This window comes from Cherax quadricarinatus, chromosome 27 (assembly GCF_038502225.1).
Source record: "Cherax quadricarinatus isolate ZL_2023a chromosome 27, ASM3850222v1, whole genome shotgun sequence".
Classification (NCBI taxonomy): domain Eukaryota; kingdom Metazoa; phylum Arthropoda; class Malacostraca; order Decapoda; family Parastacidae; genus Cherax; species Cherax quadricarinatus.
The window spans coordinates 15,161,278-15,175,588 of NC_091318.1; the positions used below are offsets into that span (position 1 = coordinate 15,161,278).

The window sequence follows — 14,311 nt, forward strand, 5'->3', positions numbered from 1 at the left end:
ATGTGAGTCAGACGAATGAGTCCAAGAGTAAGTCCGGGCACTCCGAACACCTGATTCACTTCTCGTTCATGCTCACACGCTCCACCTGCAAGAGATGTTGCCGGCTGACGCTGCCTCGGGCCTCTAGCACGCGTTCACATCGCCATCACAAGTCTGGTCGGTTACGATGCTTGTGAACAGAAGGGGGTGGTAGTAGGTCGAACAGCATCTGGCCCAGGACATGTCTAGGTCCTACAGTGAACTACAGACGGATGAGGCAAGGATACTGAAGCAAATGACAACTAAAAGATCGCCTCATGTGAATGTTGGTTCTTACCTGGATACCGTCGATGGACTGCTCCATATTTTTGATTTGCCTTTTTAATCAGAATTCTTGGTGTTATGTTCGAGTTGGTGGTGATGTGACATTTCAGATCGCAAGGAAATATTGAAAAAACAATTTAGGGTTTCCTTAAAAATAAGATTTATTGGTACGCAGTACACTTAAAATTAAACAATGTCGACTTTTTTGTTAAAAAAACTTTTAGTCATCAGGTTTGTTCAATGAAGTTACGCATTCATGAATCAAGACTTCGTCTAATCCTTTGAAGGAATTATTCATGATACTGTATATTAACTCAGAATGCATCTGCCACCAAGATCTGATTATCGGTGCATGCACACGTCGCTGTCAGCCTCTACTTCGCATCTAAAAGCGTCGGGGGGGCATGTCACGGGGAGGACCGGGGTAGCTACAAGAGAACATGAAAATATTCAAATCACTTTCGGGCTCACAACAAGCTGTCAAGGGTTAAAAATTGGTTATTATAATAATCGCAAGCTATGAATTCGACTATATAATCAAAAATTAAGTTAACAACGAAAAACGCAAATTTTACCTCAAGCCTTCGATTACTTTTCGTAAACAACTAAAATATCTAGCGTTTATTTCCCTTAATTTAACACTGCAATACACAAAAAGGTATTAATTTATACACATTTATCTACATTGTTTCATTATTTCAAACTCCAGAAAAAACACAATACATACCGGCGTGGAGGACTACGACGAGGTGGGGATCGTCCACGAGGTGGGAACATGTCCCTGCCACCACCGTAAATGTCACGCCTGCCAAGAAATTTTTATCAGACTTGTGTATTGCCAAACTGAACTATCCAATAAAAAATTAATTTAACTCTCCTCTACCAATACAGCAGATGCTTTAAAACACAAGGGCATTTTAATGGGCTAAATGGTTAATTACCAACAGAAAATTCAAGAGAATGCACAGAAAATTTATTAAATAGCAATATAAATAGCCTACATTTTCATAGTAAATAACAAATGTACAGCATTTAGTGACATGGCAATTCAAACTGATCAAGTTTGATCCGAGCAGAATAGTAGCTTGATATTAGGTGCAAGGACAGCAATGTTTCTGAAGGAATTAAGGGAAACTCACTAAACTGACTAGTAAAGTGTGTAAATCCAATGATGTATGGGATATGTCAAGACTTGGAGGAAGAAAGTAACTGTAGAAAATAAGGTAAATGATGACAATATATAATGAATAAAGGATAATATAAATCACTGGAGTGCAAAAGGTAATATACAAGTTTCAATGGTATACAAAAGAAAACAAGATGTCAACATGGGTTTTTTGAAACATGTTGAACATACCTACTGGAATTTTTTTTTCTTTTTAATTTCACAAACTGGTAGATAAATGGAAGATGGCCCACACTGTGGCAATATTGAATGCGGACAGAAGACCCTTTTAAAATTACAGGCTACTCCCGCGAAGAAGTGCTATAAAAAAAAACAATTAGGAAAAAAGTAGGGGAAAAAAAAAAAACAGCAGGAATAATCCATTGAGAAAATTGTCCTTTGGTCTGTGGGAACCACCTGTTGAATATTTTCAAAATACATGGCTCCACAACCTTTTTGCATGAAAGTACCCAGTCACATAGCAAAATAGTAACCAAGTAGCAAGAGAAAAATAAAGAGGATTTGTCAGGGAATAGCTAACCCAATCCTATTGAGGATGCTTGGAATACCATGAAAAAGATGGAATACTGCCACACTTCATCAATGTCATGCCTGCAGCAGGATATCAAGGACATTTGGGTGAACCAGTTACCCACTGATTATTCTGTAATCCAAGCGAAATTATGTCCAAATGGCATCAAATGGTCATCAGAGCCAAGGGGGAGATGGCAAAATTAATAATGCAAGTACCAAGTACTACAGTTTTGCTTTTTAAAAGATTTTCGTAATAAAGGGGAGGCTCAGTTTATTTTTGCAGGCACTAAGTGGTGGTGCCACAAGGAAACTTATGAAACTTAAACAAGGAAGGTTGAGCTTTGTATCCGTGACATGGGTATGTGCCAATTTACACATCTCTCCACCATATAAGGTAACTTGGTATACATCCTCTATTTTTTATGTCCAATACTACTGTATACTACTTTGCAGGTTACAATATTCTTTTGTGTCCAGTAGTCTACCGAATCAAAGGGCCAAGTTCACAGATTCCAAACCTTGTTAATTCGAGGGTTCACCAAACTAACGCACAGGATTATAAAATAGCTGTCAAATGTAGATTGAGAAGCTGTAGAAGTTTTCCAACATTAGGCCAAAACTGGAAGCGGCAACTGATGTGGGGTGTCAACATGTATTAAAAAAAAAGTCACCAAGATAGAAAAAGGCCAAAGAAAATCTACAAAATAGATCAAAATTAGTTTAGTAAAAAAAAACTCGACACTAACACTGGGTGATCATTTAAGATCATAATGCTATACAAGATTATCAAGTTTTAATGCCAGGGTGGACAACCCTGATGCCAACTGCCCCAAGTGACAAACTGACCACACAAGTGTAGCAAATATGAGTTTGCTAAATTTTGAATTAATAAAAACATTAAAAACTTTTTCCTGCTGGAATGTGCTGGTTGCAACTTTACAATCTGTACCTAGCATTATGAATAACTGATGAAACACTGCCAGCCAATACTTCAGCACTCCATTTCTGCAACTTTTCAGACAAGTTATTTTTCTTGCATCTAAGGCAATTGGTTGTTACAATAGTCAAAATTTTAAAATTTGAAATAAATGTCCAAACTTTTTCTTCAGTTTCCAATTGAAGAAACCCAATTTCTCAAATTTTGCATGGTATTGTGAATTTCACTTCATTTGCCACATGTGGCTACATTTTAAAATATACAGGTAATCATTTGTTAGGCAAGGTGTCCTACAACTGGAACTAACCAAAAAGTTACCCAGCATTAGAATATATTTTGAAGATTTTTTTTTTGTAAGTACAGTTCACTGAAGGAGTATAAAAAAAGTTAAATATAGACATGAACAGCAATATATATATTAAAGAAACTTGCAGCTAAAATGAAACCAGTCAATTTATCTGCAAAGGTGAAAAGATTTTAAACTGCAAATTTGAGAATATTTCTGCTAGCAAAAAATTTCCTGCACTGTATACTACAACAGAATATCAGAAGATTCAAACAATGAAGCATATGTGGTTTGGTTGATAACATTTGTTGGTTACTAATGGACTAAAAAAAATTAGAAGGGGAGGGGGAGGGGGGGGGGAGAACTTTTGAAACTTGCAATTGCTTTGTACTGAACACAATGTCTAACAGTCTAGGGACAACACAACATGAGAATAAAACATTAACTGCACTGTAAAGATAAATGATGCAGATAGTAAATTAATCTCCAAACTATGAATTCTCTGCACAATATTTTCATCACACTGCCTCCTGTCTCCTCATTGCAACATTCACAACTCATGGTACACACTCATACAAATGTTGGTACTACTACTTTCACATATACAAAAATACCTCAATGCACCAAGCACATACTCCACCCCCCCCCCTAAATTCTATGGTTCATCTCATCTTTCATATACCCACCCACCTACAAGCCTACTCCTGAATGTGAACAAATTCACTAAATATGCCCACCCTCCTTCCAATGTGATATACAACCTTTCATTACTTAAATTGTGTTACCTCTCACCACCTTGCTCTTTCTTATGCACACTTTCTTTTTATTATTTTTATTTATTTATTTATTATCACACTGGCCGATTCCCACCAATGCAGGGTGGCCCGAAAAAGAAAAACTTTCACCATCATTCACTCCATCACTGTCTTGCCAGAAGGGTGCTTTACACTACAGTTTTTAAACTGCAACATTAACACCCCTCCTTCAGAGTGCAGGCACTGTACTTCCCATCTCCAGGACTCAAGTCTGGCCTGCCGGTTTCCCTGAACCCCTTCATAAATGTTACTTTGCTCACACTCCAACAGCACGTCAAGTATTAAATACCATTTGTCTCCATTCACTATCAAACACGCTCACGCATGCCTGCTGGAAGTCCAAGACCCTCGCACACAAAACCTCCTTTACCCCCTCCCTCCAACCTTTCCTAGGCCAACCCCTACCCCGCCTTCCTTCCACTCCAGACTGATACACACTTGAAGTCACTCTGCTTCGCTCCATTCTCTCTACATGTCCGAACCACCTCAACAACCCTTCCCCAGCCCTCTGGACAACAGTTTTGGTAATCCTGCACCTCCTCCTAACTTCCAAACTACGAATTCTCTGCATTATATTCACACCACACATTGCCCTCAGACATGACATCTCCACTGCCTCCAGCCTTCTCCTCGCTGCAACATTCATCACCCATGCTTCACACCCATATAAGAGCGTTGGTAAAACTATACTCTCATACATTCCCCTCTTTGCCTCCAAGGACAGTTTTGTCTCCACAGACTCCTAAGTGCACCGCTCATCCTTTTCCCCTCATCAATTCTATGATTCACCTCATCTTTCATAGACCCATCCACTCCCAAATATCTGAATACATTCACCTCCTCCATACTCTCCCTCCAATCTGATATCCAATCTTTCATCACCTAATCTTTTTGTTATCCTCATAACCTTACTCTTTCCTGTATTCACTTTTAATTTTCTTTTGCACAACCTACCAAATTCATCCACCAATCTCTGCAACTTCTCTTCAGAATCTCCGAAGAGCACAGTGTCATCAGCAAAGAGCAACTGTGACAACTCCCTTCTTTATCTCTTAACTCCACGCCTCTTGCCAAGACCCTCGCATTTACTTCTCTTACAACCCCATCTATAAATATATTAAACAACCACAGTGACATCACACATCCTTGTCTAAGGCCTACTTTACTGGGAAATAATTTCCCTCTTTCCTACATACTCTAACTTGAGCCTCACTATCCTCGTAAAAACTCTTCACTGCTTTCAGTAACCTACCTCCTACACTATACACCTGCAACATCTGCCACATTGCCCCCCTATCCACCCTGTCATATGCCTTTTCCAAATCCATAAATGCCACAAAGACCTCTTTAGCCTTATCTAAATAAATACTGTTCACTTATATGTTTCACTGTAAACACCTGGTCCACACACCCCCTACCTTTCCTAAAGCCTCCTTGTTCATCTGCTATCCTATTCTCCGTCTTACTCTTAATTCTTTCAATAATAACTACCATACACTTTACCAGGTATACTCAACAGACTTATCCCCCTATAATTTTTGCACTCTTTTGTCCCCTTTGCCTTTATACAAAGGAACTATGCATGCTCTCTGCCAATCCCTAGGTACCTTACCCTCTTCCATGCATTTATTAAATAATTGCACCAACCACTCCAAAACTATATCCCCACCTGCTTTTAACATTTCTATTTTTATCCCATCAATCCCAGCTGCCTTATCCCCTTTCATTTTACCTACTGCCTCACGAACTTCCCCCACACTCACAACTGGCTCTTCCTCACTCCTACAAGATATTGTTCCTCCTTGCCCTATACACAAAATCACAGCTTCCCTATCTTCATCAACATTAAACAATTCCTCAAAATATTCCCTCCATCTTCCCAATACCTCTAACTCTCCATTTAATAACTCTCCTCTCCTATTTTTAACTGACAAATCCCTTTGTTCTCTAGGCTTCCTTAACTTGTTAATCTCACTCCAAACTTTTTCTAATTTTCAACAAAATTTGTTGATAACATCTCACCCACTCTTATTTGCTCTCTTTTTACAATGCTTCACCCCTCTTAACCTCTCTCTTCCCTCCTTGCATCACTTCTACTTTGCAAAAACTTCTCATATGCTAACTTTTTCTCCCTTACTACTCTCTTTACATCATTCCACCAATCGCTCCTCTTCCCTCCCACACCCACTTTCCTGTAACCACAAACTTCTGCTGAACACACTATTTTTAAACCTACCCCATACCTCTTTGACCCCATTGCCTATGCTCTCATTAGCCCATCTATCCTCCAATAGCTGTTTATATCTTACCCTAAGTGCCTCCTCTTTTAGTTTATAAACCTTCACCTCTCTCTTCCCTGATGCTTCTATTCTCCTTGTATCCCATCTACTTTTTACTCTCAGTGCAGCTACAACTAGAAAGTGATCTGATATCTGTGGCCCCTGCATAAACATGTACATCCTGAAGTCTACTCAACAGTCTTTTATCTACCAATACATAATCCAACAAACTACTGTCATTTTGCCCTACATCATATCTTGTATACTTATTTATCCTCTTTCTTAAAATATGCATTACCTATAACTAAACCCCTTTCTATACAAAGTTCAATCAAAGGGCTCCCATTATCATTTACACCTGGCACCCCAAACTTACCTACCACACCCTCTCTAAAAGTTTCTCCTACTTTAGCATTCAGGTCCCCTACCACAATTACTCTCACTTGGTTCAAAGGCTCCTATACATTCACTTAACATCTCCCAAAATCTCTCCCCCTCCTCTGCATTCCTCTCTTCTCCAGGTGCATACACGCTTATTGACCCACTAGTCGCATCCAACCTTTACTTTAATCCACATAATTCTTGAATTTACACATTCATATTCTCTTTTCTCCTTCCATAACTGATCCTTCAATATTACTGCTACCCCTTCCTTTGCTCTAACTCTCTCAGATACTCCAGATTTAATCCCATTTATTTCCCCCCACCGAAACTCCCCTACCCCCTTCAGCTTTGTTTCGCTTAGGGCCAGGACATCCAACTTCTTTTCATTCATAACATCAGCAATCATCTGTTTCTTGTCATCCGCACTACATCCACGCACATTTAAGCATCCCAGTTTTATAAAGTTTTTCTTCTTCTCTTTTTTTAGTAAATGTCTACAGGAGAAGGGGTTACTAGCCCATTACTCCCGGCATTTTAGTCGCCTCATACGACATGCATGGCTTGCGGAGGAAAGATTCTTTTCCACTTCCCCATGGACAATAGAAGAAATAAAGAACAAGAGCTATTTAGAAAAAGGAGAAAAACCTAGATGTGTATATATATATATGCATGTCTGAAGCGTGACAAAAGTGTAAGTAGGAGTAGCAAGATATCCCTCTTATCTAGCGTGTTTATGAGACAGAAAAAGAAGCCAGCAATCCTACCATCATGCAAAACAGTTACAGGTTTCTGTTTCACAGTCATCTGGCAGGACGGTAGTACTTCCCTGGGTGGTTGCTGTCTACCAACGTACTACTACTATTTCCTTTTATATCCTTCTAAATTCATCCACCACCTTTGCGACCTCTTCAAAATCTCCCAAAAATCAGTATCATTGGCAAACAACAACTGTGACAACTCCCCACTGTGTATTAGATTCTGCAAATTTTAATCCCACTCCTCCCCCAAACACCATAGCATTAATTTCTTTTACAACCCCATCTATAAACATGTTAAACCAATGAAACCATGCATCAGTCTTAAATCCTGCATGTACTAGACAATAATCCCTCCCTCTCGTATATACCTTAACACACAAGTCCCATTATCCTCAAATCAAACTGTTTTCAGCAACCTACCACCTATTCTATACACTTGCAACATTGCTCCCCTACCCACCCTATCATGCCTTTTCACATCTCCCTTATGTATACCTGGTATACTCTAAGATAACTTGACTCAAGAAATCGTAATGACACGACTGCAAACCATACCCCCGGCCGGGATTGAACCCGCGGTCATAGAGTCTCAAAACTCCAGCCTTGAGTCATGTTGACGGCAGTGAAGGGACTTGAGCTAGAGTTCGTCACGGCCACGCTAGCTGGAGATTCATCTGTAAAAACTTGCATTTGTGGTCAGAGGTGCCTGTGCTAACCTTTCTATGGTGTAGAAATATACCTAGTTGGATGAATCTTATTGTGGCTTGCTGGTCTAGTGGCTAACGCGACGGGCTGGAGTTTTGAGACTATGACTGCGGGTTCAATCCCGGCCGGGGGTATGGTTTATACTCTAAGATAATTTCCATAATTTTTACTCGTCCCCTTTTCCTTTATACAAAGGAACTATGCATATTCTCTGCCAATCCCTAATTATCTTCCCCTCTTTCATACATTTATTGAACAGAGGCACCAAACACTCCAAAACTATATGCCCACCTGCTTTTAACACGTCTTGATCCCATCAATCCCAGCTGCTTTACCTTCTTTCATTTTACCTACTGCCTCACACCACAATCACATCTGGCTCTTCCTTACTCCTAAAGGATTTTAAACATCCCTGGCAAATACACAAAACCATGGCCTTCCTTCAACATTTAACAGTTCCTCAAAATACAAAAAAATATTCCAACCATCTTTCCAATACCTCCAGCTCCCCATCTAGTAACTCCCCTTCTGTTTTTAACCAAGTTCATTAATTTCCAAGGCCCTCACAAATTACTACTCTCATTAATACTTTCTTATTCTCAGCAAAATTTGTTGACAATTTCACCCCACTCACCAGCTCTCCCTTTTATCACTTTTGCTTTGTACAAACCTCTCATATGCTAACTTTCTCCCTTAACCTCACTCCACATACTACTGCTCCTCCCTCCTGCACCTACCTTCCAACATCCACAAACTTCTATTGCACACTAACACTGCATTCTTAAATGTACCCCATACCTCACCCCATACTCTCACTAGCCCATCTTCCAATAGTTACTTATCTAACCCTAACTACCTCCTTCACTTTATAAACTTTCACTACTTTTACAGATACCATTTTCCTTAAACCCCCATCTATCTCTTATTCTAGCTACAACTAAATAATTCTGATATCTGTTGTCCCTTGATAAATGTGCACATCCAAAAGTCTACCCATCAACCCTTTACCCACAAATATACTCCAACTGTCATTACACGATATATCATACCTCTAATACATATTTATCCTTCTAACCCTTTCAGCATCCATGCCATAGTTCTACGGCTTTGAGTTGAGGGTCCAAACCGTATTATTATTATAATCAAAAAGAAGCGCTAAGCCACAAGGGCTATACAGCGCTGCAGGGTAGGGAAGGAAGCAAGGGAATTGGATGGCAGAAGGGAGGGGGGATGATCAGCAGGTTACAGAAAACAGCGGGGCAGGGGATAGTACGGGGGTAGAGGGTAGCAAGAGATTCAAGTAGAAAGGGCTGAAAGTATCAGAATTTGTGAAGTAAGTCAGTCGTTGTCAAAAAGTCAATGAGAGAGTCCGGATGAAAGGTGGGTCCATCAGCGAGAAGGGAAGGTAAAGAGAGAGCAGCGGGGCGAAGACGACGACAGAGGTAAATTCTGCGTGCTCGTTGATAAAGTGGGCAGTCCAACAGAATGTGGCTGACTGATAATGGAGCTTGGCAATTCTCACAGAGAGGAGCAAGACGCCTCTCCATGAGATATCCATGAGTAAGACGAGTATGGCCAATGCGAAGACGGGAGAGAGTAGTCTCCCAACCTCGACACTGGTGATAAGAAGACGGCCAGTAACCTATACTCGGTTTAATAGACTGAAATTTGTTGCCGAGCATAGTAGACCAACGTTGTTGCCAACGGGTGTGAAGGTGGGAAGATATTACAGCAAAATAGTCCGTACATGGAATACCTCTATAAGAAACTGGTAGGTCATGTACTGCTGACCGCGCAGCAGTGTCTGCCTGTTCATTGCCCTGTACGTCAACATGACCAGGGACCCAACAAAAAACTATCTTTATGCTTAGTAAAGATGCGGCGTAGCCAAAGTTGGGTACGGAGGACTAAGGGGTGAGGTGTATCAAATTTTTGTATAGCCTGTAAAGCACTAAGGGAGTCTGAGACAACCACAAATGATGACACAGGCATAGATGCAATACGGATAAGTGCTGTAAGGATGGCATATAATTCAGCAGTAAAAATACTAGCTGAAGATAGTAAATGCCCTTGTACGACGCTGTCCGGAAACACTGCTGCGAATCCTACGCCGTCAGAAGACTTAGAGCCATCTGTGTACACAGCAATGGCATGAGAATGAGAGTGAAAGTGGTCAAGAAAAAGAGCGGGAAGCGACCGTAGACAGTTGGGCTTTCGAGCAAGGGAGGGAGAAAGAACAGACTCGAACAGCTGGAACTTCCCAGGGGGGTAGGGAAAAGTGAGATGCTACATGTACATAGAAAGGTGGTAGTTGAAGAGAAGACAAGAGCGAATGAAGGCGAAGAGAGAAGGGACGGAGTAAGCAGGGGCGGCGAACAAATAAAGAATGTCTACTAATATCAGTGACCATTCTATAAATGGAAGGATTGCGGAGATCATGAGAGCGTACATAGTAGCGCAGGCAATGGGCATCACGGCGATCGGATAAGGATGGAACGTTCGCTTCTGCATAGAGGCTTTCGACAGGGAAAGAGCGAAAAGCACCAAGGCATAAACGTAATCCTTGGTGATGAATGGGGTTAAGGCTAGAGAGAGTAGCAGGAGATGCCGCTGAATAGATCTGGTCACCATAATCAAGTTTCGATAAAATAAGGGTGGAATGTAGGTGAAGGAGGGTTCGACGATCAGCTCCCCACGAAAGATGAGCAAGGGTTTTAAGAAGGTTCAGCCGGCTGTGACAAGTTGCCTTCAGAGAGGTAATGTGAGGTTTCCAGGATAACCTACGATCAAAGAGGAGGCCCAGAAACTTGACTGTATCACGTTCAGGGATACGTGAGCCATAGAGGTACAAAGGATGATCGGAGATGACAGAGCGTCTAGTGAAAGTGATTTGGTGGGTTTTAGTGCTGGAAAATTTAAACCCATGTGTGGTGGCCCAATTGGAAACACGGTCGACTGCATGCTGGAGAGAAACTGTAAGGAGGTGACAGTCAGCGCCTGCACAGGCAATAGCGAAGTCATCAACAGAGTGATGACCAAATATTTGATGGAAGACTAGAGGCCAAATCATTAATAGCAAGGAGAAAAAGTGTTGTGCTCAGAACACATCCCTGGGGGACACCTTCAGCTTGGATAAAGTCCGGGGAGAGCACATTATTAACCCGAACACGGAAATGCCTGTCAGTTAAGAAGTTCTTAAGGAAGGATGGTAGATTGCCTCGAAGGCCTAAGGAGTGGGCTTGGGCTAAAATATTATACCTCCAAGTTGTGTCATATGCCTTCTCAAGGTCAAAAAATATGGCAATAACTGAGTGGTTATTCGCAAAGGCATTACGGACATACGTATCCAAGCGCAGTAAGGGGTCTATGGTAGAACGTCCCTTACGAAAGCCATATTGACGAGTGGAGAGACTGTTGTGTGTCTCTAAATACCACACTAAACGTCTATTTACTAGACGTTCCATTACTTTGCAAACTGCACTGGTAAGAGCAATGGGACGATAGTGGGAGGTTTCATGTCCCGTAGTGCCTGGTTTGCGGAAAGGAAGAACAATGGCGGATTTCCACAGCTGTGGAAGAACTCCTTGTGACCAAATAAGATTGTAAAGGCGTAATAGGACTGCAAGGGCTGACTGATGTAAATGTTGTAGCATACGAATATGAATGTCGTCGGGCCCAGCTGCCGATGATCAACAAGCTGAGAGTGTTGCCTCCAGTTCTTGAAGTGTAAAAGGCACATTATACTGTTCTTCTCTGAGAGAAGAAAAGTCCAAGGGTGCTAACTCTCTGGCAGACTTTGAGGAAAGAAATGAGGGGCATAGATGGAGTCCCTGAGAAATACGGACCAGATGATTGCCAATTTCATTGGCAACATCTAGTGGGTTTGCTATATCAACACCGGCAACCCGCAGAACAGGAGCCGGGTCAGGAGAATATTTACCACTCAGTTTTCGTACTTTTTTCCAGACTGCACTCAGAGGAAGCAGAGGTGATGGTGGAGACAATCTCGCCAGCAAGTGCGTTTAGCGTCACGGATGACACGGCGAGCGATCGCACGCTTCTGTTTAAAATCAAGGAGTCGCTCTGTGGTTCTATTGTACCGGTACCTGCCCCATGCAGCGCGTTTCAAACGTACTGCACGAGCACAAGCAGGAGACCACCAAGGCACGCATTTCTGAGAATGCCTGCCCGAAGTTTGGGGTATAGAATGAGAAGCTGCGGTGAGAACGGAGGACGAGAAGAGGTGTAAAAGCTCATCGATGGAGGACGAAGAAGGAACCTCTTTAAAAACAGTCAGGTGTGAGTAAAGGTTCCAATTTGCCCGATTAAATTGCCAGCGTGGGGTGCGAAGAGGTGGCGAATATGAAGGGGAAGTAAGAATGATTGGGAAATGATCACTGTCATGTAAGTCCGGGAGAACAGACCAAGTAAAGTCTAATGCGGCGGAGGAAGAGCAAACTGAGAGATCGATGCAAGAGAGAGTATGAGTCCGAGGATCAAAATGGGTGTGAGTACCTGTATTTAAAACATGGAGGGGGTGGGTGGCAAGAAAAGCCTCTAACTGAATTCCTCGGGAATCACAGTGAGACCCTCCCCAGAGGAAATGGTGGGCATTAAAATCACCAAGTAACAGAATCGGTGGCGGTAATGACGAAACAAGGAAGGCAAAATCCGGAATAGATAATGCCCGAGATGGAGAGAGATATAAAGAACAGAGCGTATACCACCTATGTAAGTGGATACGGGCTGCTGTGTAATGCAGCGAAGTATGAACAAATAGCTGATGGTACGGAATATCAGTGCGGAGAAGAAGGGCACTTTCATTAAAGGTCCCATCAGGAAAAGGATCTGAAGAATACAATAAATTATAGCCTGAGATGTGAGAAATAACAGCAGAGTGTAATTTTGGTTCCTGTAAGCAAACACCAACAGGGGCAAACTGGGAGAGTAACATCTGAAGCTCACCCCGATTACCCCTGAGGCCGCGTATATTCCACTGTAAAAAGGCCATGATTGGCAATGATAAAGATACTGGAAATCCGCAGGTAAGGGTTCCTACGGACTAGAAGGGTTAGAAAAGTCCACATGCGGAGGCAGTGGAAAATGTTCAAGCAGCGAAGGAACGGTGCGCTGTGAAGAAAGGAGTTGCGCAGATGGAGCAGAGGAGAGAGAAAGAGCGGAAGGTGGATCAGTGTCCATTGATGGTTTGGTCTCTGCAATATATTCAGAGATTGCTTCAAGTGTTTCGGAATTCAGAGATGTCGTATGGGAGACAATATTGGGAATGGTAGGGGGAGGATGAGTAAAGATTGGAACTGTATTGGACTGTACCAAGGTAGGGGGGGGCGAAAGGGTGGAGCGAACTGGAGAAGCGTGGCAGGGGACAGAAGAGACAGGAACCTGGGAGGTGGCAGAAGAGGAAGAAACTTGGGAGGGAACAGGGGAGGAAGGTACATTACGAGGAGGAGGGTGAACCTCTGCACTTGTAACTGAGCCAGTGAGAGGGGAAGAACTAGGGACAGAGACAGGGAGGGTAAAATGAGGAGGTGGAAGATGGGTAGGAGGTGTTACCGGACCTTTTTTTGACTTTTGAGAAGTAGAGGGACGATTGGGAAGAGGTGTCGTACGAGGTCTCGTCGATACTGAGGCTTGTAAGAGAGAACTCTAAGAAGCGAGATTAGACTGAGGCGTTGAAGTAGGGACGTCTGAGCCGAGGACAGCAAAAGGATTAGATACAGGAGTGATTATGGGAGAGGTAACCACAGAGGTGGGTGTAGAAGATGGGATACCAGAAGTGGGGGGACGTTTTGAAACACGGGAATAAGAAACACGTGGGAGTCTCCCTTGGAGGCGGAGATGAGAAACTGCCATGGCATAAGGGAGACCTTCTGTCTCTTTGAGGTAACGGATTTCCCGCTCGTTTAAATAGACCTGACAACGGCGAGAGTACGAAGGGTGAGCCTCATGACAGTTAAGGCAAGAGGGAGATCGATTGCAAGACGTATTAGAATGGTCATCGGCACCACAGACTGGGCATTCGGCGATAGATCTGCAATATTTCGCTGGATGGCCAAATCGCCAGCAATTTCTACACTGTTGTGGTGTAGGGATCACCTTTCGAACTTGTAACCGATGTCCTGCTATA

At 42.3% G+C, this 14,311-nt stretch overlaps 1 protein-coding gene across 4 annotated transcripts in view; it reads right to left on the reverse strand.

The window, feature by feature from the left end:
- The window catches only part of LOC128691195 (RNA-binding protein lark), a 60,151-nt gene that overhangs the window by 15,409 nt on the left and 30,431 nt on the right, over positions 1 to 14,311 (reverse strand). For 2 of the 4 annotated variants that reach the window (XM_070089017.1, XM_070089018.1), the window contains 2 exons: positions 1,031 to 1,108; positions 440 to 731 (listed from right to left, as the gene is read on the reverse strand). In XM_070089017.1, coding sequence (XP_069945118.1) covers positions 689 to 731; positions 1,031 to 1,108 — 121 coding nt within the window. In that variant the 3' untranslated portion in view covers positions 440 to 688. Of the gene's footprint in view, positions 732 to 1,030; positions 1,109 to 14,311 lie in introns of those variants that run through there. The other 2 variants (XR_011392473.1, XM_070089015.1) reach the window with 2 other exon arrangements.